Raw genomic sequence first — 22,455 nt, 5'->3', positions numbered from 1 at the left:
TGGGCCACCGCGCCTCGATTCACTCCGCGAGGAGCCGCACCACATCCACCCGCACCTCCTCCCGCAACCTCAGCTCCCGGCCGAGCTCTCCCCAGTTGGAATCGACACCCCCGCCCACCGGTCTCCATTAAAGTTTCGTCGAAACTCAGGCCGCTGCCGAACTCCATTTCTCGGCCACAGTTTCCACCAACCGACGGCTAGAATCGACTCCTCTCGACTCGCTGAAGCTCGTGCTCTCCACGTTCCATCGCGTTCCACAAGTTTCCATGCTCGTTCATGGCACCGTCGCCGCCGCCATGCTGCCGCCGCCCTGCTCCGCGCCACGGCGCGCCCTAGCTCCGCCCTGGTCGTGGGTTCGTGTTGCCCCAGCCACCCTTTGTCGGGCCGCCGCCACACGCCGCCGCCACCGCCGCCGCTCACTGCTCCCGCCGCCGGCGCCTCTCCGGTCGCCCCCAACCCTCAACGAGACCACCCAGAGGTAGCTCTCGTGTCCCTCATGCTTCCCCACCCCTCCCCGGCCGCCGGGATGGCCTCCTCTCGCTGGTACCAAGCTCCCCGAGCCTCTCTGTTCCAAAAATCGCGACCAGGGGCTCCACTCAAGAATTGGAACAAGTCCAGGGGGTTTTCTGCGAAGTCTGTGACTCATATGAATAGTGCTGCGAAGGGTTGTTTTGTATTAATTGGCTGAAACTTTGAAAAATCATAGAAAATCGTAGAAAATCAGAAAAATGCAAACTAAAATTTTTTGGATTCCTTGTTATAAGATCTACAACTTTTCTTGCAGGTTGATCTTCAGTTTCTAAATAGTTTTTGCTCTAGTTTAAATGTTAGTTTAAGTGGTTGCAAGCTTTGAAAATGCTTAGTAAATAGTAGAAAAATGGTAAAAAGGTAAAACTAGTTGGGTTAGCGTTGTTTTGACATGTATAACTTAGGAAAAATATTTAACATGCTGGTTGTTTAATGTTCCTGTGATATTTTGATTTAATCATGAATAATGCTTGTTTTAGCTTGTTTATTTAATATCTGCAGTTTTGGAAGTCAAAAAAATTATGAAATTTATGCAATAGCTTACTCTTTGCATGTTTAGTTCACTGTAAAAATTTCATGTCCAAAAGCTATGCACATGTGTGTAAATTTATTTTTGTTCAGTTTGTCTTGTTTAGGCTAAAATAAATGCTTTATGTTAGCATTAAATGTTGGTAAATTGGTTTTACACTCTTTATCAGTATCTTGTCATGTTAATTAAGTTGTGCTATCAGGTTCTTGCTGCATGACAAGTTTTTACATTTATATGGTTCCTAGATATAGTTTTTCTTTTGTTGTTGCTAAGAAATGTCTTCCTGCATAGATAATTGCGGCAACTTGTTTTGTTCATGTGCTAACCTTGTGAAATCATTTAGAGCTAGTATGTTGGTGGTTTTTATAAAACTTGCTTATGTTGGTTTGTTAGCTAATTAAAGTCTTTAGTTGCTCTCCCGGGCTTTGCTTACCATACTTGATGTTCCTTGCTATCTTTCTATGGAAGATTTGAGTAGTATCTAATTAAACACCTTTTGGTGCTTAAATCGGTGTGGTGTGACTCGGTTTATCTTGTATGCCTTTTAAATGCCTCGTGTGTTGTTTTCTTTACGTTCATGCTTTTGCATCGTTGCATATCATATAGGTACGCTAGATGCACGACGCGTGGAGCTAAAGGATAAAGTCGGAGCCAAACCCGAAGATGATGTTTGGTTGACATATCCAGAAGATTGATGGATGGATCCCGATGTGCCCGACCGAAGGCAGGTGCTCGTCAAGCGAGTATCATCTAACTAACACTGACCTTGTGTCAAATCCCAGGCAAGCCCCGGAGCATAACCCCTAATTTGAGTATTCAATGTTTATTTAAGTATTTGTGCATTTACATTATTAGGAGTTGTATGGAATCCTAGTATGCATGTTTCTCCCTATGTACCTATGAGTCTATACTAGTATACAAGTGTCGTTAGTATTGCCATGCTTAACTAGGATCCGGTAGAAGTCGAGTGATTGCTGTCACTTGTGAGCTATGGGTTTTTGTTACTTATGGAAAAGTGGCTTGAGAATGAATCTGTGAGGAAAGAAAAATGGAGACCGGGCGGAGAGGAATTGGATCTGGATATGAAAGGAATGGAAAGTAAGCCTCTGCCTGTGTCGATTGAGGACCGTACCGTTGTTGGCAGTGCTGACCGAGTTTGAACAGTACTAACCACATGCCGGAAGTAGGAGGTAGTCGAAACCGGTAAGCTAATTATCTGATTTGCAACGATACTTTGAATCGCGACCTGCTACTCTGGGAGTGGAATGATGGCGGGTGTTGGAGTGTATGTCGCCTCCGGGTTCTCTGGGAGTTCGCTGTGAGGGGCCCTTCACCCGGGTTTTGGCAGGCGTGATTCAGACGTCGGGGTAATGATGGGAACAGTTGACGCGTGTGGCCCGACGTGGTTTGCACGTGTCGTGTGAGTTAGGTCCACCTTGCAAGGTTAAATCGGATCGATTCGCCGTCTCTCTCGGTTAAGAGAACCTTGGTCACTTTGTCACATCATAGTAAATGATGAAATGAGAATGAGTTGAAGACGTTTGAATGGTTTAAATATAGGTTTAATGTGATCAACCATGCTTGCTTAGATGTCAGGAAAATTTAGTTGGTACTTGATAAACTTAAATTGAGCTAAAATATTGAAAGTAAGGATCCAGTATTAGTAGCCTTTCAGCAAAACCAACTCCAGAGCCAAAAAGCTTTGCATGTCTAGATAGTGGGCTAAGTATACCCGTGTCGGGTAAGTCTTGCTGAGTATTAGTATACTCAGGGTTTGTTGTCACCCTGGTTTTCAGGTAACTACTGCTGGCTGGAGCTAACCAGGATTCACATCGGTGGGCTCGATGTGACGTCCTCACGTCATCGTAGTAATCGTTGTTTTTCTAAACTAAACTTCTATTTAATTTCCGTTGCATTTTGAACTCTGATATTTTGCGTAAACTTGTTTGTAAAACTCCGCATTGTAAATTAAATTTGAGAACTTTTATCTGCTTGTAATCATCTGTGCTCATCTTCGTGCGAGACTTCCAGTGTTTTCGATCCTTAACCCTGCAGGCTGCCAGATTACACCGTTTTAAGTGCGCGGTGGCTTGATTAATACTTAAAATGATAGTTAGCGCACTTAAGCCGGTTTAATTTGGGCGGTTCTGCGACAATTATGCTGAGCTTGAGGAAGAGATTGCGAAGGTTCAGCCTATTAAAAAGGCTTTCCTTCGTAAATTTTGGAAGCTTTCTAGTCGGCAAGTGGTTCAGGAGGCTGCGCGACGGAGACTAGAAGTGGTTTGTTTTTCCTTTTCCCTTCTGCCTTCCCTTGGGGAATAAGTTTTTTTTTAAAACTTGGTTATCCTTCTTCGCAGGCAAGACGTGCTCGCGAAGCCGCGAAGGATGTTGTGGAGGAAGGTGCTCGCCTTGAGGACATCGCGGGTGGGTCCGTGGCTGGCGGAAGCTCCGGGGCTCTAACCGAGAGTGATGATTCTCAGGTTTAGAGCCGCGACAACTTTGGTTAGGGGTTTTTGTGTGGTGGGAGAGAGATCCAGCCTTGTATAGTAACTCACTCGTTGTTTCTTGATTGGGCAATCGTGCCTGCCAACCATGCTCTTTATGCTCGACCACTGCGTATCCATGGCGGAGGTGTTATCGTGAGCGGGACGGAATGGGAACGCTTTAGTTTTGCTAATCCAGGTGCTGGTGTCGCTGAATTCTTGAGGTGGTTTGATGGTAGCCTCGTTTAGTACTTGGATTCATGGATGCCTGACTTTGTATTGGATCTGATTCATCCTTTGAGATGGCTTTAGCTTATATGTGTTCCATCCTTCATGGTGGCTCTTGATTTGGAACTGTTCCATCCTTCGAGATGGCATTAGTTTATATGTGTTCCATCCTTCGTGGTGGCTCTTGTTTTGGAACTGTTCCATCCTTCGTGATGGCTTTTGTAGATCTCCGGAGGGATAAGAGCTTTTTATTTCAAAAGCGTCTCCCCCCTCCCAAGCTCTTGTTTCTCCGGGGTTTCATTGTTTTGATGTGACGAAGTCTTTTGGAGGAAGGCTGCAATATTGTGCGGAAGCGTCTCCCCCTCCCTTGCAGTCTTGCTCTAAAGACTTTGGTAGTTTGTACTTCGTTTTAGCTGAAGGCTTCTTGGCTTGTTTATTATGGACTTTGATTTTTAGCCGAAGGTTTCTTGGCTTCAACTCGTGTTTCGAGTCGACAACCCCTTGGCTTTCTTGGTGTATAGCATACACTTTAATTTGTAGCGGAAGGTTTCTTGGCTTCGACTCGTGTTTCGAGTCGACATCCCCTTGGCTTTCTTAGTGTATAGCATACACTTTGATTTGCAGCCGAAGGTTTCTTGGCTTTGACTCGTGTTTTGAGTCGACAGTCCCTTGGCTTTCTTAGTGTATAGCATACACTTTTATTTTTGGCCGAATGTTTCTTGGCTTCGACTCGTGTTTCGAGTCGACAACCCCTTGGCTTTCTTATTGTGAAGTATACACTTTAATTTTTGGCCGAAGGTTTCTTGGCTTTGACTCGGGTTTCGAGTCGGCAGCCCCTTGGCTTTCTTAGTGTGTAGTATACACTTTAATTTTTAGCCGAAGGTTTCTTGGCTTCGACTCGTGTTTCGAGTCGGCAGCCCCTTGGCTTTCTTATTGTGTAGTATACACTTTAATTTTTGGCCGAAGGTTTCTTGGCTTCGACTTGTGTTTCGATTCTGCAGCCCCTTGGCTTTCTTAGTGTGTAGTATACACTTTAATTTTTAGCCGAAGGTTTCTTGGCTTCGGCTCGTGTTTCGAGTCGGCAGCCCCTTGGATTTCTATTGTATAGTATACACTTTAATTTTTGGCCGAAGGTTTCTTGGCTTCGACTCGTGTTTCGAGTCGATAGCCCCTTGGCTTTCTTAGTGTATAGCATACACTTTGATTTACAGCCGAAGGTTTCTTGGCTTCGACTCGTGTTTCGAGTCGACAGTCCCTTGGCTTCCTTAGTGTCTAGCATACACTTTTATTTTTAGCCGAAGGTTTCTTGGCTTCGACTCGTGTTTCGAGTTGACGGCCCCTTGGCTTTCTTAGTGTATAGCATACACTTAAGATAAGTATGTACAGCTTGTTACGGTTACGAGTTGTACTGACTTAGTTATCTTCAGCCTTGGTGCAAATGCGAAGGTCGATGTTTGCGACCCTGTGGTTGCTTCTACATGAGACATTTTCCTGAAGGGAATTGTTCATATAATTTGTGGAATTTACATAGGAACCGCCTCATTAAAATCCTCACCTACGAATTGGAGTTCCCTTCTGTGAGGAAAAGAGTACGGTCCTAGACTCAAAAGAAAGGGAAAATGATGCGAAGGTATGAGCGTGCTTTCTTGCCGCTCATCCTTTTACAACTTTTACCCTAGACATGATACTTTTTGAGACTGTCAGCATTCCAGGAATGCTGCAGCTCGTTTCCTTCGATGTCCGCCAAGTGGTAAGATCCTGGACTGTTGGAGTATAACACAATGTATGGTCCATCCCACTTGGATTGAAGCTTGCCGATGGTTTCGGCGTTTGGCTTTCTTCTTAGAACTCAGTCTCCTTCGGCAATTTCTCTGTTGGCTACTTTTTTGTTTTGCCACTTCCTTGTTTCTTCATGGTATGCTTCTAAATTTTCCGAAGTTTGCAAGATGTCGAGTTCTGTGAGATCTGCTTCTATCGAAGGTTCGATGTTGTTTAGAACTCTGGCACTTTTGTGTTTGAGTTCTTCTGGGCTCATAGCCTCGGCTCCATACAGCAATCTGAATGGGGTAAATTTTGTTGCTTTGCATTCAGTTGTGTTGTGGGACCAGATGAGCTTCGGTAGTTCGTCTACCCATTTTCCCTTTTTCAGTCTGAACATGCATTTTTTGATGGCGTTGAAAATTAGGTCGTTGGCTCTTTCCACGGCACCATTGGACTGAGGGTGATAAACTGATGCGAACATGACCTTTGTTCCTACCGAGTGGCAGAATTCTCTGAACAGTTGAGAATCGAATTGCTTCCCGTTATCAACGGTTAGTTCTTTTGGCACTCCGAACCTGCAGATTATGTTTTGCCAGAAGAATTTTTTGACTGCTTCGGAAGTGATGTTCACTAGTGGTTTTGCCTCTATCCATTTTGTGAAGTACTCCACTGCAACCACAGCGTATTTGTAGTTGCCTTGAGCTGTTGGTAGCGGACCGACCAAGTCCATGCCCCATCTTTGGAGTGGCCACGCCGGAGGTATGAGTTGTATTGGTTGCGAAGATCTGTTTGATATAGGTGCCATCATTTGGCATCCTTCGCAGGTTTTGACTATCTTCTCAGCATCTTTCAATGCAGATGGCCAAAAGAATCCTTGCCTGAAGGCTTTGGCGACCAGAGGTCTTATGCCAATGTGTGATCCGCAAAGTCCGTAATGTATTTCCTTCAGTAGTTCCTGGCCTTCGGGCGTCCTTATGCACTTGAGCCAGGGGGCAACCACTCCAGACTTGTAGAGTTCACCTTCGGACAAGGTGTAGCTTCTTGCCCTTTGGAACATTCTTTTTCCTTCCTTTTCATCCGTAGGTACGAAGTGTCCCTGAAGGTATGCCATGATTGGTGATCGCCAATCTTCGCTTGCTATGACGTTGACTTGTTTTGCTTTTTCTTGTTTTGTGGAAGGTTTTGTGATTTTCTCGTAGAAAACGTCCGGAGGTAGTGGTTCTTTGCGAGCAGCAGCTTTTGCTAGCTTGTCAGCTTCGTCGTTCTGGCTTCTTGGTATGTGAATGATAGTGAAGCCTTTGAAATATTTCTCCATAGCTCTTACTGCATCTAAGTACGTTTTCATTTCTGGCTTCTTCGCTTCTAACTCTTTTTCCACATGGTTGGTGATGACCTTTGAATCTGATTTGATGACGAAGTTTGGATGACCCAAGGCCTTCATTTTCCTGAGGCCTAGCAGCAGTGCTTCGTACTCTGTGGTGTTGTTTGTGCAGGGGTCTGGATCACTGAATTCGAGGCGCACGGCATATCTTAGCTTCGCACCCGAAGGTGACTGAATGATTGCCGCGACGCCAACTCCTTCGTTACACCATGCACCATCACAGTGTACTGTCCAAGGTTCAATTGGTGCTTTTGTATCGAAGGTTGGCGAAGTCCAATCCACCACGAAGTCTGCCAGGACCTGGGATTTAATGGCTGTTCTTTTCTCGAAGTCCATGTAGTGCTCCGAAAGTTCTGAAGCCCACTTGCTTATTCTTGCCGAAGCTTCTCTGTTATGGAAGAGGTCATGCAGTGGTTGGTCAGTAATTGCTACTATTTTATGACCTTCGAAGTAGTGTCTCAATTTTCTTGATGCCATGACAACGACATAGGCAATTTTCTCTAGCTCATAATAGAATAACTTTGAACCGGAGAGTGCCTCTGAGGCGAAGTATACAGGCAGTTGTTTTTGCCGACCTTCAATTGTTCTTTCCACCACCAGGGCTGCACTAACGGCTGTTTGTGAAGTGGATGTATAGAGCAGAAGAGTTTCCTCGGGGTTGGGTGAGGTCATCTTGGTCAAGTTTTCTAAGTAGTCCTTTAATTCTCTGAATGCTTTCTTCTGATCTTCTCCCCACTCAAACTTACTGGAGCTTCGAAGAGTTTTGAAGAATGAAGAGCTTCGGTCTGCTGATCGAGGGATGAATCTGTTCAATGCTGTGATTCTGCCTGTCAGTTTCTGCACATCTCTTACAGATTGTGGCTCTTCCATATTTTGAAGTGCTCTGACTTTGTCTGGGTTTGCCTCTATGTCTTTTGTTGAAACAAGGCATCTGAGGACTTTGCCTTTGTCTATTCCAAAGACGCATTTTTCAGGATTCAAACTTAGGTTTGCCTTCCGAAGGTTCGCGAAGGTTTCGGCTAATCTGCCACATGTTTCTTTCTTTCTGCACTAGTGACCACTATGTCGTCGACATAGGTCAACACATTTTTTCTGAGTTGAGGGCCCAGAACTTTTGAGGACATTCGTGAGAATGACTGTCCAGCGTTTTTCAAACCTTCGGCATCCAGACGAAACAGAATGTTTCGAAAGGGGTTGTTAAACTAGTTTTTTCTTCGTCTTCTCTTTTCATCCAGATTAGATGGTATCCAGAGAAGCAGTCTAAGAGTGACATCAGTTGGCTGTTTGATGCATCATCGACAACTTTGTCGATCCTTGGTAAGGGAAAGTCGTCCTTAGGACAGGCTTTGTTTATATTAGTGAAATCTATGCACATTCTCCATTTACCATTTTTCTTTTTTACTGGCACGGTGTTGGCCAGCCAAGTGGGATACTTTACTTCTCTTATGACCTTCGCATCAAGAAGCCTTTGGACTTCTGCTTTAACTGCTGCGACTTTGTCGTCAGACATCCTGCGAAGCTTTTGTTTTTTGGGCTTTATCTTCGGGTCAATGTCCAATTTGTGTTCTATGATGTCTCGGCTGACGCCGCGAAGGTCGTTTGCTGACCAAGCGAAGACATCCTTGTTTTGTTTAGGAACTCCAGGAGTTCGCACTCTTTGTAAGGATCACCGGGGTGTCCGACCCTAGAGGGGGAGGGGGTGAATAGGGTCGCTAATCGCTTTCTATCCTAGGGCTCAATCTAATTGCATGAGATAAACCTAACACGTCCTACACATGCTAGTTATGACTAAGGTTTATCTATGCTACTCTCTACTTACCCCTAAAAGATTTGCAACCTATAGCCAATCCTAATCAAACTAACTAGGAAAGTAAAGGCACGCAAGATAGAGTAAATGCGGAAACGTAATACGGTAAGTAAAGAGGTAAGGAAGAGAATATGCAAACTCCTGTGAAGACACCAAGACACACGATTTAACGTGGTTCGGTTAGGACACCAAGTCCCTTCCTACGTCCACGGCCACTTGTCCAACACGAACAAGTGTGATGCCGAGTCTCTCCGCTTGATCACCGTCTTGTGTTCGCCACCAAGGCTCCCGACAAGCAAAGGCTAAGTGACCCTAAGTCACCAAGACAAGGCCACCGCCACCGTCTCTCTCGAAGCGTCACCCACGGCACCGTCTTCACTATCGGAGCTTCTCACCAAGAGGGGTCTCCTTCCCCGCACAAAGTGTCGTTGCCTCTCCACACCAAGTCGGAGGGTCACACGACGAGTACACAAGATGCTTGCCGCAGCAAGGCTTCTCTCAAGGGAGCTCTCACAATAACTAATCCCTATTACAAGCACTAAGCACTCTCACAAGTGTGCTTAAGCCTATATGATGTACAATGAAGTTCTAAAGTGGTTGGAGAGGATCTTTAACTCTTTTATGCTTCCAAAGTCTGTAGCAACCTCAAATGACCCGGCCTTGGGGGTATATATAGGCAGCCCAAGCAAATATAGCCGTTGGAGAAAAGCTGCCAGAAAAACACTTAACGCTGGTTAATCCGACGCACCTCCAAAAGCCATCGTCGGTTCAACCGGCGATACTAAACTGCCCGCCTCAAAAACTAGCCGTTACGTGTACGGGCAATCAACCGATGCTGCGTCGGTTTAACCGGTGAGTGTAGTTGTCCTGTGAACTCTGAAAAACAAACTCTCTGGACAACTATATCGACGTTCACCAAGACCCAATCGTCGGTTCATCCGGTGTATAGACATTGCGTCAGCTCCTGGGTCCATTGCACCGATGTATTCAACTTCCCTAACGTCGGTTCAACCGGTGAGTGTAAAACACCCAACGCCGGTTAATCCGGTGCCAAACCCTAGCTCGCTGCTTCTTGGTTCATTGCACCGGTGAGTACAATTTGCTCATTATCGGTTTAACCGTTGATAGCAAAATGTCTCTGTCTTGTTTGTTTTGATTTGATTTCTTCACTGTCTCTTCAATTCTTTGTCCTTTGGACCGAAGAGCTTTCAGGGCGCTGCCCTGAGACCCGCGAGGGCCTAGCTATGCCTATCTTTTCTTTGTCATCACTTGAACCTAAAAGCCTGAGAATGGTCATCTTAACAATTATATTAGTCCAAGTGTTGTGTGTGTCATCAATCGCCAAAACATTATATTGAAATATGGCATGATAGGCCATTTTCGCTACACTCTTCTTCTGGCTCGAGGGCCGCACTGATTGTTACTTGCCGGTACGGCAAGAGCTTGTCAAGTGGTACTTTTTTACTTTGCACTCTTGTTGGAATGTTTCTTCTTTGTCCCTTTTTGGCTCTTTGAGTGGCGGGGGTTTTTTGTCAGCTTCGACTAAATGGACGTTTCTTTTTCCGGGAGCGACACCCCGCTCGATATCTCTGGCCAATTGTTGGTTGTCTCGGACTGTGATTACTCCTTTGATTGCAGGCATTTTCATGCACAGATAGAGCCGATGGACGATTGCCTCAAATTTGTTGATGAGGCCACGACCGAAGATTGCACTGTATGGGTAATTCATTTCCACGACATCGAAGATGATAGATTCGGTCCTTGGATTTGAGAGATCCCCGAAGGGTTATCTTTCCAAGGACGTTCACTCATTTGCCCCCGAAGCCAATGAGCGGGATGTCCGCTGGTTGCAGAAGGTTGCGGTCGATGTTCATGCGGTCGAAGGTACTTGAAAAGATGATGTCTGCGAAGCTTCCCGTGTCGACCAGAATTTTTCCGATGGTCCAGCCTTGTATATTGGCTTCGATGACTAGTGCATCTGTGTGGGGAAAGCTGAGCAAGTTTACATCTTCTTCAGAAAACACTATGGGCATGTGAGACCATTGCGTTTTCTGGATGGGTCCATCCACCGTGATGGAATGAACTTGTCAAAATTAGTTTCTTCTTTGTTTTTTGTTCTCGAATTCTAGGGATGACCCTCCGGATATTGACATTATCCTGCCGAAGGTTGGTAGTGCTGCACACTGGGCATTTTGGTTAATTTGGTTTTCTTGCTTGAGTGGGGGGCCTGGCGGAGGTGGGGGCAGCTCTTCTTGAGTTGCTTGAGCTGTGGGCGGGGGAGGCAGCCTTGGTTGGTTTTGCTGCGGGGGTTGCCAATTGATGGGATATGAGTTATAGCCGAAGGTTGGCACTGTTTGGAAAGGAGGATTAAAAGTTGGTTGTGGAAGGTTGGAATTGCAGTGTTTGCTGGGCAGGCCAGCTGGTGTGCGCTACGAGTTTGGCATTCTTTTCAGCTTCCATTCTTTCGAGTGTCCTTTTCTTTTCAGGACACTGATTAGTTCTGTGGCCAGCATCTTCCCCATGAAAGTGACAGAACAATTTTTGCGGGCCCCGCGAAGGTCCGCGGCCTCGGCCTCTTCCTTTCCCTCGGCCCCTGTTGGACCTGCCCCTTTGATGGTGTTCTTTGGAGTTGTTGTCTTGTTCCTTCAGGGGTTGTGTGGGTGGTGGGATTATGTAAGGATCCAATTCTTCTGGTTGATCCATATCTTGCGAAGGTTCAACAGGGAGTATGTATTGATTTTGCTGATTGGTGTTTGTTTGATTGTTTTGTTGCCAGCTCAGCTGTTGCCTCATTAACTTTCTTTGTTCGACCCTTCGCTTGTGGTCAGCTTCGGACTTTGCGTATTTCTCTACCTTCGCATACAATTCTGACAGACTTCTTGGTGGCTCTCTGTCGAGGTGGGATGCCAATTGGCTTGGTAGGAGACCTTCGATGAATTTTGCTATTGCATCTTTCTCAGAGAAGTTTGGAGTTTGCGCTTTTTTCTACACAAATCTCCGAAGGTACTCGGGTAGTGGCTCTCTGTCCATCTGTATGCAGCTGAATTGTTGCAAGGTGTTGATGGATAATTTTTTGAAGACTTGAAAGTCTTGCTTGAGTTTTTCCTTGAGCTGCACCCAACTTTGAATTGAGAGGGGTTGAATGTAGGAGTACTAATTTGTGACTGGGCCTTCGCATGCCATGACAAAGGACTTTGCCATGATGGGATCATCTCCGCCAGCTGAGGCGATTGTAGCTTCGTAAGTCATTATGAATTGTGCAGGGTCAACTGATCCATCATATTTTGGGAGTTGAACTGGCTTGTAGCCGTATGGCCAGGATGTTCGCTGCAAGACAATTGACAGCGGTGATGTTGAGTCGAATGGAGGGCTTGGTTGGAAATGTTGATCTGGATATATTTGAGTTGCGTGGTGAAGGTCTTGACCTTCGTGATGTCTGGAATGTCCAGCAACTGCGTGAGTGTTTGGGGGCTCTTGCGGTTGCCCAACTTCTTCCTGCATTTTCAGGATTTCTGCTTGCATTTCTGCAACTCTGCATTTTGCTTCAGCCAGCCTCTGAGCTTGCTCGGCTACTCTCTTTTTGGTCGCCAGTTGACTGGCCAGGTGAGCTTTCTTCATTTCTAGTGCGTGAAGCTGAAGGTTGAGCTCATGGTGCGCGTTTTGTTCAAGCTGGTCATCTTCAAGCTGGTAGAGGTTGTTTAGTGTTTCAGTTTCGGTTGTTGTTGTTGTTGCTGCTGCTGCTGCTTTTTTGCCTGCTGTCGCGGCCTTTTTTGCCTCAATAGCACGTTCTGCTTGGACACGCTTTTCTTTCTCAGCCAGCTGGGCGGGGGTTGGTTCGATTGGAGGAGATTGTCCGATGGGGACTTCGTGAAGGTTTGAACCTTCGGCGTTAGAAACGCCCTGATTGGTGGTTTTCTTTCTTTATGGGGCCATCGTAAGGTGATTTTTGAGCTAAGAACACGGGTGGGCGCGTCTGTTGGGATCTTCGGCCCGATCACCAGACAGAGAAAGTACACTTCAGACGAAGATTAGAACACTAGAACACGAATCGCACAATAGAAATTACACTATAGTTCGTACAAAATGTTCTAACCAGTACAACGTTGGGTGGGAGGGGGTATTTATACCCCCAACCTTATTACATCTTTCCAGAAATGCCCCTCCGGTCCCCACGAAGGTCAAGAGGTTACAATAGGGGTATTTGATAATTTCCCTAGGTTGGACAGTCCGACTTGGATACTCCTACCCGGATCACGTGCTTTTTGCCCTTCGGGAACCTTCGGTAGCGGTCTTTGACAAGCTTTGTGTGGCGTCGCCTTCATCGTTCGCCACTCTTGAGTCGCTCGCCACACCCGAAGGTTCTTGTCATAACCTTCGAGAGTGTGGCTTCGAAGGTCCTCGGAACCTCAGGGTTCCGTGATGTTTGACAACCTTTAGCGACGACCTTCGACAAGCTTCGAGGGACTTCACCTTCATCATCTTTTGCCTCCGCGCTGCCCGAAGCATTTCGGCGATTCAGGGCACCACCTTCTGGCGCTGGACCTAGACGAACTCTTCGATGCTTCATCATCTTCGAAGAACCTTTGGGTTGATGCTTCGTCATCTTCACTGAACTTTCGGCATACCCTTGGGGGACCTTCGGGTACCTTCGGCAATCCTTCGGTTCACGCCACCTTCGGGAGGGGGCGATCCCCAATATTTATTATATAAATTTAGTCAAACATAAAAAATTTTAATTCTTCAAGATTGTTGGAATGTCTTATAATTTGGAAAGGAGGGAGTACTGTAGATGGCATTGTGGCCGGGCAGGGCACTGAGCAGGCCGAGTCCAGCTGGGCTGAATGCGGCCGAGTAGTATATATTCCGGCCCATTCAAAGGGCCCTGACCCAGCAGCGTGCAGAACTTTTTTCTTTTTTATATTTAAAAAAAAATTAAAATTTCAAAAATATATGTCCGTTTTCAATAATTTCAAAAATATACCCCGGTCGCCCTCCCATAGGGCGACAGGCCCAATGTGTAATTTTTTTTTTCAAATTTGCAACGAAGTCCCTGGAGAAAAAAAAACAAGCCCTGTCGCCCGTTGGGGGGGGGCGACAGGGGCCTGTCGCCCGGCCCACGGGCGACCGCCGCTGGGCCCGGCCCACAGTCGCGGCAGGGGGCCTGTCGCCCCCCCCCCCCCCCCCCCCCGCGGGCGACCGGGGTCTCCCCCCTTATAAAAGCCCCAGCCCTCCCCTTCCCTCCTCATTTTACTTATTCATTGTTATTCATTGTTACATGATGTATTAGCGCACTTTTAATTTTACTTATTCGGAATGCAGAGGTCCTGGGCACATGCGCGGGTTAAACGCGCATATCCTGAGTTTGTTTCGGAGCTCGACATGCTGACGCCCGAGGACGTTGTCTGGGAGCCTTACAGCCCAGAGGCTGTGGCTACCCGTGCACCAGCAGGCCTGTCTTCGCACTGCTCCGCGAATGCGAGCCTGTGGCTTACTTCCGCCGTCCTGGTTTATGACATCGCGGTTGAGGCATATTGCCCCTGGAGAGTCAGGAGACAGTTTGGGCAGTGCCAGGAGTTTCCGGTGCCCACCGCGTTGGAGCGTGTCAGTCGCCAGGACCACAGGTAATTATGAATGAACTTGGCTCATACATTCGTGTCGATTCTAACGATTCTTCGTGGTCCACTTTGTAGGTTGTCAAGGAGTGGCTTGCCGTGCTCTGATGATTGGCTCACCAAGATCCAGCCGTGGGTGGACCAATGGGAACAGGCAGACGAGCACTTGGTCCATCCAACAGGACCACACACAAATAGCTCCTTTAGGGCTTACCTCACCTGGTACTTACCCCGGACTCGGGCTCGTCTGGTTTTTGTTGACACTCACCCGCAGCCACACCAGGCGAGGCCTCAGGATGGCTATGCCCGGCACCACGTGGAGGCACTAGCTGGCGCGGTGAGTCTCTTGATCATATTTGCATATATATATAATCATATTCATAAGATAATTCATGTGTTTGTAACTTTACTGAATTGATGCAGTTTCGCCTTTGCAACATGATGGAGACGGACTGCTCGACTTACCTGACGAGGGTACGTGCCGGATCCCCAATGACCCAGTTTGAGCAGATAGAGGCATGGTCGAAGCAGCGTGATCAGTTGCGTCAGGTAACGCACAACTTCGGAAGCCGTGTGCAGTACGAAGACAGCCACGGGTCGTCTCAGGCGTCGTCGTCGTTCCCGTGTCCGTCGACCATACACGGGCCGACGTCGCAGTTCTTCCCAAGTACAGGTAACGTACATATCTCTTTAAAATTACATCAAGTGTTCCTACATATTTACTAATATCACATACAGGATACGATCCAGCTACTGCGTTCGACCATACTGGAATGTTTAGAGGGACAGCACCAGTTGGCGGACCGTATCCAGGGATGGTACCGGGGCCACAGATACCGGCGTGCACAGGTTAATTTATGTTTCGTATTTCGGTTTCTACATGTCATTACGAAATATACGAGCGTACGCTAACATCCATATTTTTTGCGTAGGATTCTACCCCGATGCGGGCGCCGGACCTTCTTCTTCCTCCTTTCGACCAGATAACGAGACATTCACCTTAGACGACTTCGACAGCTTGAGTCCAGAAGAGCCTGCCGCGCAAGGTGACCCCGATGTCTTGGGGTATTCACAGCTAGGAGGAGCACCACTTGGGATCTCTCAGCAGCAGACACCGCAGCCCCTTGCGCGTCCTGAGCGACAGGTGAGGTCTCCGGATGTTCTCACCTACTCCGAGGGACATGTCCGTGCCCAGCAGAGGGCTAAGAGGGTCCGACGCCCTAGGGGTGGTTAGATGTATATGATGTTTATTTGTAATGAGATAGCTGTGGACCGCTTATTTGTATCCGATGGTTATGATTGTGGTAGGTTACTTGTCATTTGTTTTTATAGATATTATTTATGTGAACTTATTATGTTTGTGGGTTCCATAATGCTCGTGAAATAAGGGAAGTTCTTGCGATTTTTTTCCGTGATTTAATGAAGGACAAGTAACGTGCGGTAGGAGTTAGCGGCCGAGATCTTGCCGACAATGATGACGAATACACGCTCGAATAGCTCAAAATAGGTCCCTGCAAAAATAAAAGTCCGAGAAAAAAAGGGGGGGGGGCCTGTCGCCCCCCCAATGGGCGACAGGGGCCTGTCGCCCGAGGGGAGGGCGACAGGCCCCTGTCGCCCGTTGGGGGGGCGACAGGTCCCCCGTCTTTTTTTTTTCTCTCCAGGGACTTCGTTGCAAATTTGAAAAAAAAAATTACACATTGGGCCTGTCGCCCTATGGGAGGGCGACCGGGGTATATTTTTGAAATATTTGAAAACGGACATATATTTTTGAAATTTTAATTTTTAAAAAATATAAAAAAGAAAAAACCGCCAGCGTGCACCTCCGTTTCGCACCAGGTGGCAGTCGCGGTAGCAGTGGAGATCGACCAGGAGCATTTTAGTCCCACACCGGCAAGGCACAGCACGCTGCTCTCCAGCGGCGGCTTTAAAGGAGGTCGGGGTGCGGCCTCGGAAAGCCATGATCCTTCAGGCAGTCAAAGGGAGATGAGGAGTGGTACAAGCTCGCAAAATTATTATGCGAGAGGGGTGCCCGCCCCAACTAAGCCTGTTACGACAACAGGGCACCCCAATGACTTTACCATCTGATCCCGACTTTAAAACAAAAACGCAAACATTTCTCCTAGAGTAGGATAGGAAGCCCGTTTTGTTGACGCTTCTGGGGATTGTAAAACCGTTTTTGTAGCTTTAAATTTAAATGCTTATTTTAAGCAGTTTCGTTTTTTTGTTTTATTTAAGTCTTTCAGAAAATGTGCATACTTTTCTTTTCGAAAAAAGAATGTGCAACTTTACATGAAGACATGAACTCGATATTAGGGAATGTGAACTTAATCAGCGGTCGTATCCTCTGGAAGTTCGTAGAAAATCCAACATGTTAATGCAGCAGTTCAGAATTTTGTTAAACAAAATTAAAAAACCATACGCGCCGACCGTGGGGATCGAACCCACGACCACGTGGTTAAAAGCCACGCGCTCTACCACTGAGCTAGGTCGGCCTGATGAAATGTTCAGCCGAGTACTTGTATTATCAGTGCAGAGTGCCTCCCTGGTGTTGTGGCAAGGTGTGATATCGCAACCACTGGTCTCTCTAAAACAACTCTAGATGTGCTGTTTGTCCTGGCATATATAATTAAACATATATTCCAGCTGTGTGTCTGTATATTGGCACAATAACCAACAATGATGATGATTAACTTAAACGAGTGTGTGTGTATATATCCACGCCATGCTTTTATGCAGCTTTCAAAATGATTTCATAAAGGCTTCTTTTACCATTTTCCATAATGAACATTGAACAGTGTGTCGTGGTGTCGTGCTGCTAGAGTATTGGAACAATCTCTCTCTCTCTCTCTTTTTGAAAGAAAGTATTGGAACAATATCTCAAATTGCGCGTTGCCGCGTCACCGCATCTCGTGCCCGCCGACTCGCCGTCCGGCAACGGCGTTTCTTGGTCAGCGCCGCCTAGTCAGCCGCCAGCCTTGAAATGACATGCCGCGCGGCCGCAGGGTCCTCGCCCTGCTGTTCCGCGCCACCTCCACCGCCGTCCGCCGCTGCCACCCGTGCGCCTCCCCGCTGGCCCTCCACCCTCTCCTCCTCAAGTCCGGACGGGCCTCGCAGCCCCACATCGCCACGGCCCTCGCCGTCGCGTACGCCGACTCCGGCCGCCTCCCCCACGCGCGCAGGGTGTTCGACGATACGCCGCACAAGGACCTCGTGCTATGCAACGCCATGGTCGCCTGCTACGCCGCGCACGGGCTCGCGCTCCACGCCTGGTCCCTCTTCGCCTCCATGCGGAGGACCAGTCCCGACCTCGCCGGCGACGGGTTCACCTTCAGCGCCCTGCTGCGCCCTCCGCGCCAGTCCGATGATGCCGAGCTGCTCCTCAGGCTGGGGGCGCTGGCGCACGGCCTCGTGCTCAGGCTGGGCCACCTCGCGGACGTGGTGGTGGCCACCGCGCTGCTCGACATGTACTCCAAGTATGGCCGGATTGCCGATGCGCACCGGGTGTTCAACGCCATGGTTGTCAGGAACGTCGTCTCCTGGAACGCCATCATTGTCTGCTACGGCTGGCATGGTGAAGGCAAGGACGCCGTGGAGCTCTTCCGGTGGATGCTGAGGGATGGGTGCTGCTGCCCAGATGAACGCACTCTTGCCAGTGTGCTTAGCTCCTGCGCCAACATGGCAGCAGCGAACGAGGCTACACAAGCTCATTCGTATGCCCAAAAAAGGGGGCTACAAGGATTTCTGCAGGTTGCGAATGCTCTTATCATGGCATATGGTAAGAACGGTTTTGTCCAAGAGGTGAAATGGATATTTGCAATGACGGAGAACCCGGATGTAGTCACATGGTCTTCCATGGTTTCTTCACACGCGTACCTCGGACATGCCAAGGATGCCATGCATTTGTTTGAGAGAATGCTCCAACAAGGCATACAGCCTGATGGCATTGCCTTCCTTGGAGTTCTTTCTGCCTGCAGTCAAGCTGGGCTCATTGAAGATGGCTTACGCTATTTCCTTATGATGACAGGGGGCTACCTTATTGATCCGAGTCCACAGCATCTGGCTTGTCTGGTTGATCTCCTAGGGAGAGCTGGCAGGATTGAAGATGCTTACAATGTTGTAGTCAAATTTTCCTGCGAAAGCAACGCTGATATTATTGGAGCTTTCCTTGGTGCTTGCAAGATGCGGGGCAATATCGAGTTGGCAAAGTGGGCTGCTGATAAGCTTCTACGCCTGGAGCCAAGCGAGGCAGTAAATTATCTGCTTATGTCCAATGCATTTGCTGCTGCAGGAGCTTGGAATGAGCTTGCACAAGTAAGATGTATGATGAGGAACAGGTGTGCAAAGAAGGTGCCTGGCTGTAGTTGGATAGAAATAAGTGGAACGGTTCGGACATTCGTCTCCAATGATATGGTGCTCCATCGATCGATGGAGATGCATCAAATGATGGAGCTTACTATTTCACAAGTGCAAAAAGAGTGCAAGGAAGACACAATTTGTGAGGATCCAAAACAATGGCAGTGATACTTTTCAGTATATTTGATTTACTAATCTGGGTCACTTGGGCATCTGCAACCGTCCCAGAGCTTATTAGTGTGACCGTTCCCATGTAAGTGATATATCTTTAGCTTTATGTATTTGTGCCAACTTGTAATAACACTATTTAAATTGCCAAAACTGCCTGATTAGGTGCATAAAAATTAAAAATATGATTTATCTAAATTCAGGACAGCAGAAAGCACCACTATGTTTTATTCTGTGTCATAATTATGTAGTATTGAAACAAAAATATAGAATTATTACAATATGCAAATCAATCTTATGTGTTCTAGAATATCAAGCTATTAAATTTCATGTTTAAAATCTTAGGAAATAGTTAATACTGTAGCAAATAGGTGATAGCTCTTTCACTATCTTAGGAACTGATATATTTGATTTTCCTTGCGAAAGGTTCCTTGCCATAAATTTCGTGTTCCCTTTTGCCATACTGCACTTAGTTTTAAATTTAGCCATTCTGTTCTATTTTATATTGAACAGTTGCCATACTTTACGTTTGCAGTTCATAAATGGGTAAGATGCTTACGCCAGGTAGTCCTTGTGGAGTACTACTTTAGAGAAATAGATATCTAACCTGATATGTCTCTTCGATATCCATTTTCGTTTATTCATGTGTTTTTGATTTTGTAAACAAGATTTAAGATCTGCATATTCTTGCTCTCATGTTTTGCTTCTTTATGGCCTGTTAATCTGTTACTGATTTCCATTTGCTTCTAGAGTAATATTTTGGGTGCTTCTCTCAGGAAGTTGAAGATTATGTCTATACCAATGTTGTTATTTGAGCAAGCTTCTAACATAATCTCGCGGTACATTTTTTTATTATTGTCCAATAATGCAGCTCTTTGATTTGAAAAGTTGGTTAAAGCTTTGCAGTCCTTTATTACAAAAAAAAGAGCTTTGCAGTCCTGCTGTTGTTGAATAAATCACGTGATCTTTATTTGGCTTACCAGATTATATATGGTACTTGTTAAGTTTTACACCAGCCGGTCATGCATTAAGTATACCTTTTTCTCCTTTTTTTTCTTTCTTTTTTTTTTGAAAAAAAAGGGATACTGGTGTTGACTTGGAAGAGAGTACAGATCCCACCTTGTTTACCAAAACCAACAGCACCCTTTAGGATCTCATTCAATTTTAAACATTGCACTGACTTTGTGAATCCAAAGGACTACAAGCAGTTGGTACAGGAGGTCCATATTTTCTCCCTGCTTGAAGTCAATGTTTCTTCCATTCTTGGTAGCTTTCTTGACTCCAGTATTCAATGTTTTGTCCTTCAGGTACTCACTTAGATGACTGATGTTGGAGTTAACCGCAGTGTTGGATGCACATGCCACATTGACACTATGGGTTCTGTATGTTCTGAAGATACCCATGAATTGCATTGCCTGTTGAGCGTGGTTCCTTTTCTGATAGGACTCCTGACAATCTGAATTCAGTGATGGGGCGTTGTTGTGCTAAGGATATTGGAATTAAACCCATCCAATGAACTTATTGAACAAAGAGGACTCTGAAAGGACTCCCTTGGGAACTACAAGCCACCTCCAATAAGCTCTAGGCTGTGGAATTGTACATGATAGAATCATATGTGAGTTGTACTTGTTTCCATTCAGAGTGAAAACTTGAATAGTAACACCTCTTTTGAACAAGCAGAGATGAATTTATCTACAACAAAGATGGACTTTAGTTATAGCTTTCAAAGAAAAAGAGAGAGAGAGAGAGAGGGACTTCAGTTGTAAATAGATTTCAAAAGATATGATCAGCAACATAGCATCAGAACCAGATCCGGGAGCTACTCCCAGATCAGAAAATTGTCAGTAAATGAACTTATTACATAGTAGTTGGAACCAGAAAAATTTCAACCTCATGCTTTAAATGTGGCCCCAATGCAATGTTTGGTACATATACATCACATAATTGCTTCCTTTAAAAATAAAACTGTTCATGTTGAGTCTGTTGATTCCCTCAAACCATCCAAATGAACATTTCAACCATACACCAGGGTTTTATGCTTCTTTATTTCTGTTGCATGCATCACTCAAGTCTGACTCATCTGATTCTACAGAAGACTTGTCTGCTCTCCTCGGTGTGCCAGCTAGGGCAGGCTCTTACAGGGTAAAAAGTCCTTTGGTGGAGAAAGACACATTTGTTTGTACTATGACTTTCCTCTTTTGCTCTGTACACCAATTTTCACTTTTTTTCCTTTAATATATGAAATCTACTCTTACATAAAGGATGACCACGATGTGAATCATAATTTTCCATAAATTATAGTGTTGTTTGGAACAGTGTATTGCTCTAGCAATGTTTCAGGTTTATTTTAAATTTGAAAAGAGTATAGTTATCAGTGTGAATTTGAGCATAATCCTAGGTATTTGTAATAAAGTCTCTGCTATATAACTATGTTCCAAATTGGGATAGGCCTCATTTCTAAACTGCAAAATAGGGAAAATGTCAGAAATGAAAAACATTTTCCAACTCTATCTATTTTCTGTTGTTTCTTGTGCAGAAAAATCCAAAGAGGAAAGACTGCATTGACCTATTGAGGGTCCTTGCTCGCCAAGGTAACTCCCACTGTAGCTAATCTTGTCAACATGTTGGACTTATCCTTGAAATCTCCACTAAGCTTGCGTCAGAAGGGCTTTGCCCCTCCCCTATATATGTAAACAATTCACAGGCAGCAGTGACAAGAACTCACCACATCACAAGAACAACCACAACTAGGAAATACAAAGCAGAAAACAAAGTGTGCTCACGAAGTGAAAGTAGGGATCCACATATCAACATATAAGTTCAAGGATCAAGATGGTCCTGGGCTTGGATTGCTTTGGTTTTATGGCGAGGAAGGCGTCAAAGTCATCTACGCAGAAAGAAGATGGAGATTCGATGAAGCAGAAGGAGAACGATGTTGCAGAAGAAGCATCCCCAAAGGCTGGTGAGAAGATGGGGGATAAGGCTGAGGAGAAGAAGAGCAAGGACACAGGGGCTCCCCTTGTTGTACCTCATTTTCCTCAGCGTTCTACACCTGGCCTGCTCTAATTTTCTGTTCAGTCTTTAGTTCTCTCTTGGTGTTCTTGCTGAAGCTAAGTAGGCAATTAGAGTGGAAATACATAAGTTGAGTTCCAAAGGCAAATTAGTCAGGTAATTGGATAATCAGAACTAGCATGCTGAGTTGTCAGCTGGTTGATATTGATGAATCATCTTGTGCCCAAACTTGAGTTGACTAGTGTTCATAGTAGCTCGATAATAACTACTCTGTTTCTCTGAATCAATGAATTATATATTCAAATTCGAGAACAAGAAGATCGAAGGGTAGCTGGATATTTGTCAGTACGTTTGTTTCAGTCAACTCTTATATCTTTCAGAGATATTTGGTTCGTACATAGCATTTCCTGGATTTACTATAGGAAGCTGTAGGCATAATATCATGATGTCAGTACATAGTATTTGCAGGATTCCATACTTAACTGATCTGTGATTTCTACATGGTTCATGCTGCTATTATTCTCACAAATTAATGGTCCAAGCCTCTCTATGCATGCATCAAAAGTATAAACGGACACACAGTGCCTTGCATT

The 22,455-nt window shown here is 45.9% G+C and overlaps 1 protein-coding gene and 2 non-coding genes across 18 annotated transcripts; 2 read left to right on the top strand and 1 right to left on the bottom strand.

The window, feature by feature from the left end:
- Positions 1–16,307: 16,307 nt before the first annotated feature.
- LOC120701652 lies at positions 16,308–16,418 on the top strand. The gene has a single exon (XR_005686215.1). It is a non-coding gene; the product is annotated as a small nucleolar RNA Z279/snoR105/snoR108 (small nucleolar RNA).
- A 331-nt stretch (positions 16,419–16,749) lies between these two features.
- Positions 16,750–16,821, bottom strand: TRNAK-UUU. Its single transcript has one exon. It is a non-coding gene; the product is annotated as a tRNA-Lys (tRNA).
- A 383-nt stretch (positions 16,822–17,204) lies between these two features.
- On the top strand, positions 17,205–22,245 carry LOC120696911 (pentatricopeptide repeat-containing protein At2g46050, mitochondrial-like). 16 transcript variants are annotated; one of them, XM_039979963.1, is made up of 5 exons: positions 17,205–19,689; positions 19,931–20,465; positions 20,943–20,992; positions 21,387–21,441; positions 21,555–22,245. In XM_039979963.1, exon 1 carries the CDS (start codon positions 17,315–17,317, stop codon positions 18,848–18,850), a length of 1,536 nt encoding a protein of 511 aa, XP_039835897.1. In that variant the 5' UTR covers positions 17,205–17,314; the 3' UTR covers positions 18,851–19,689; positions 19,931–20,465; positions 20,943–20,992; positions 21,387–21,441; positions 21,555–22,245. The 16 variants fall into 16 exon arrangements, with proteins under 16 accessions (XP_039835897.1, XP_039835893.1, XP_039835895.1 ...); XM_039979959.1 differs by having other exon boundaries at positions 21,387–22,245; XM_039979961.1 differs by having other exon boundaries at positions 19,931–20,992.
- Positions 22,246–22,455: the final 210 nt, after the last annotated feature.

This window comes from Panicum virgatum, chromosome 3K (genome assembly GCF_016808335.1).
Source record: "Panicum virgatum strain AP13 chromosome 3K, P.virgatum_v5, whole genome shotgun sequence".
NCBI lineage: Eukaryota > Viridiplantae > Streptophyta > Magnoliopsida > Poales > Poaceae > Panicum > Panicum virgatum.
Note: the sequence above shows the minus strand (reverse complement) of the source record. Positions and strands in the feature narration are given on the sequence as shown.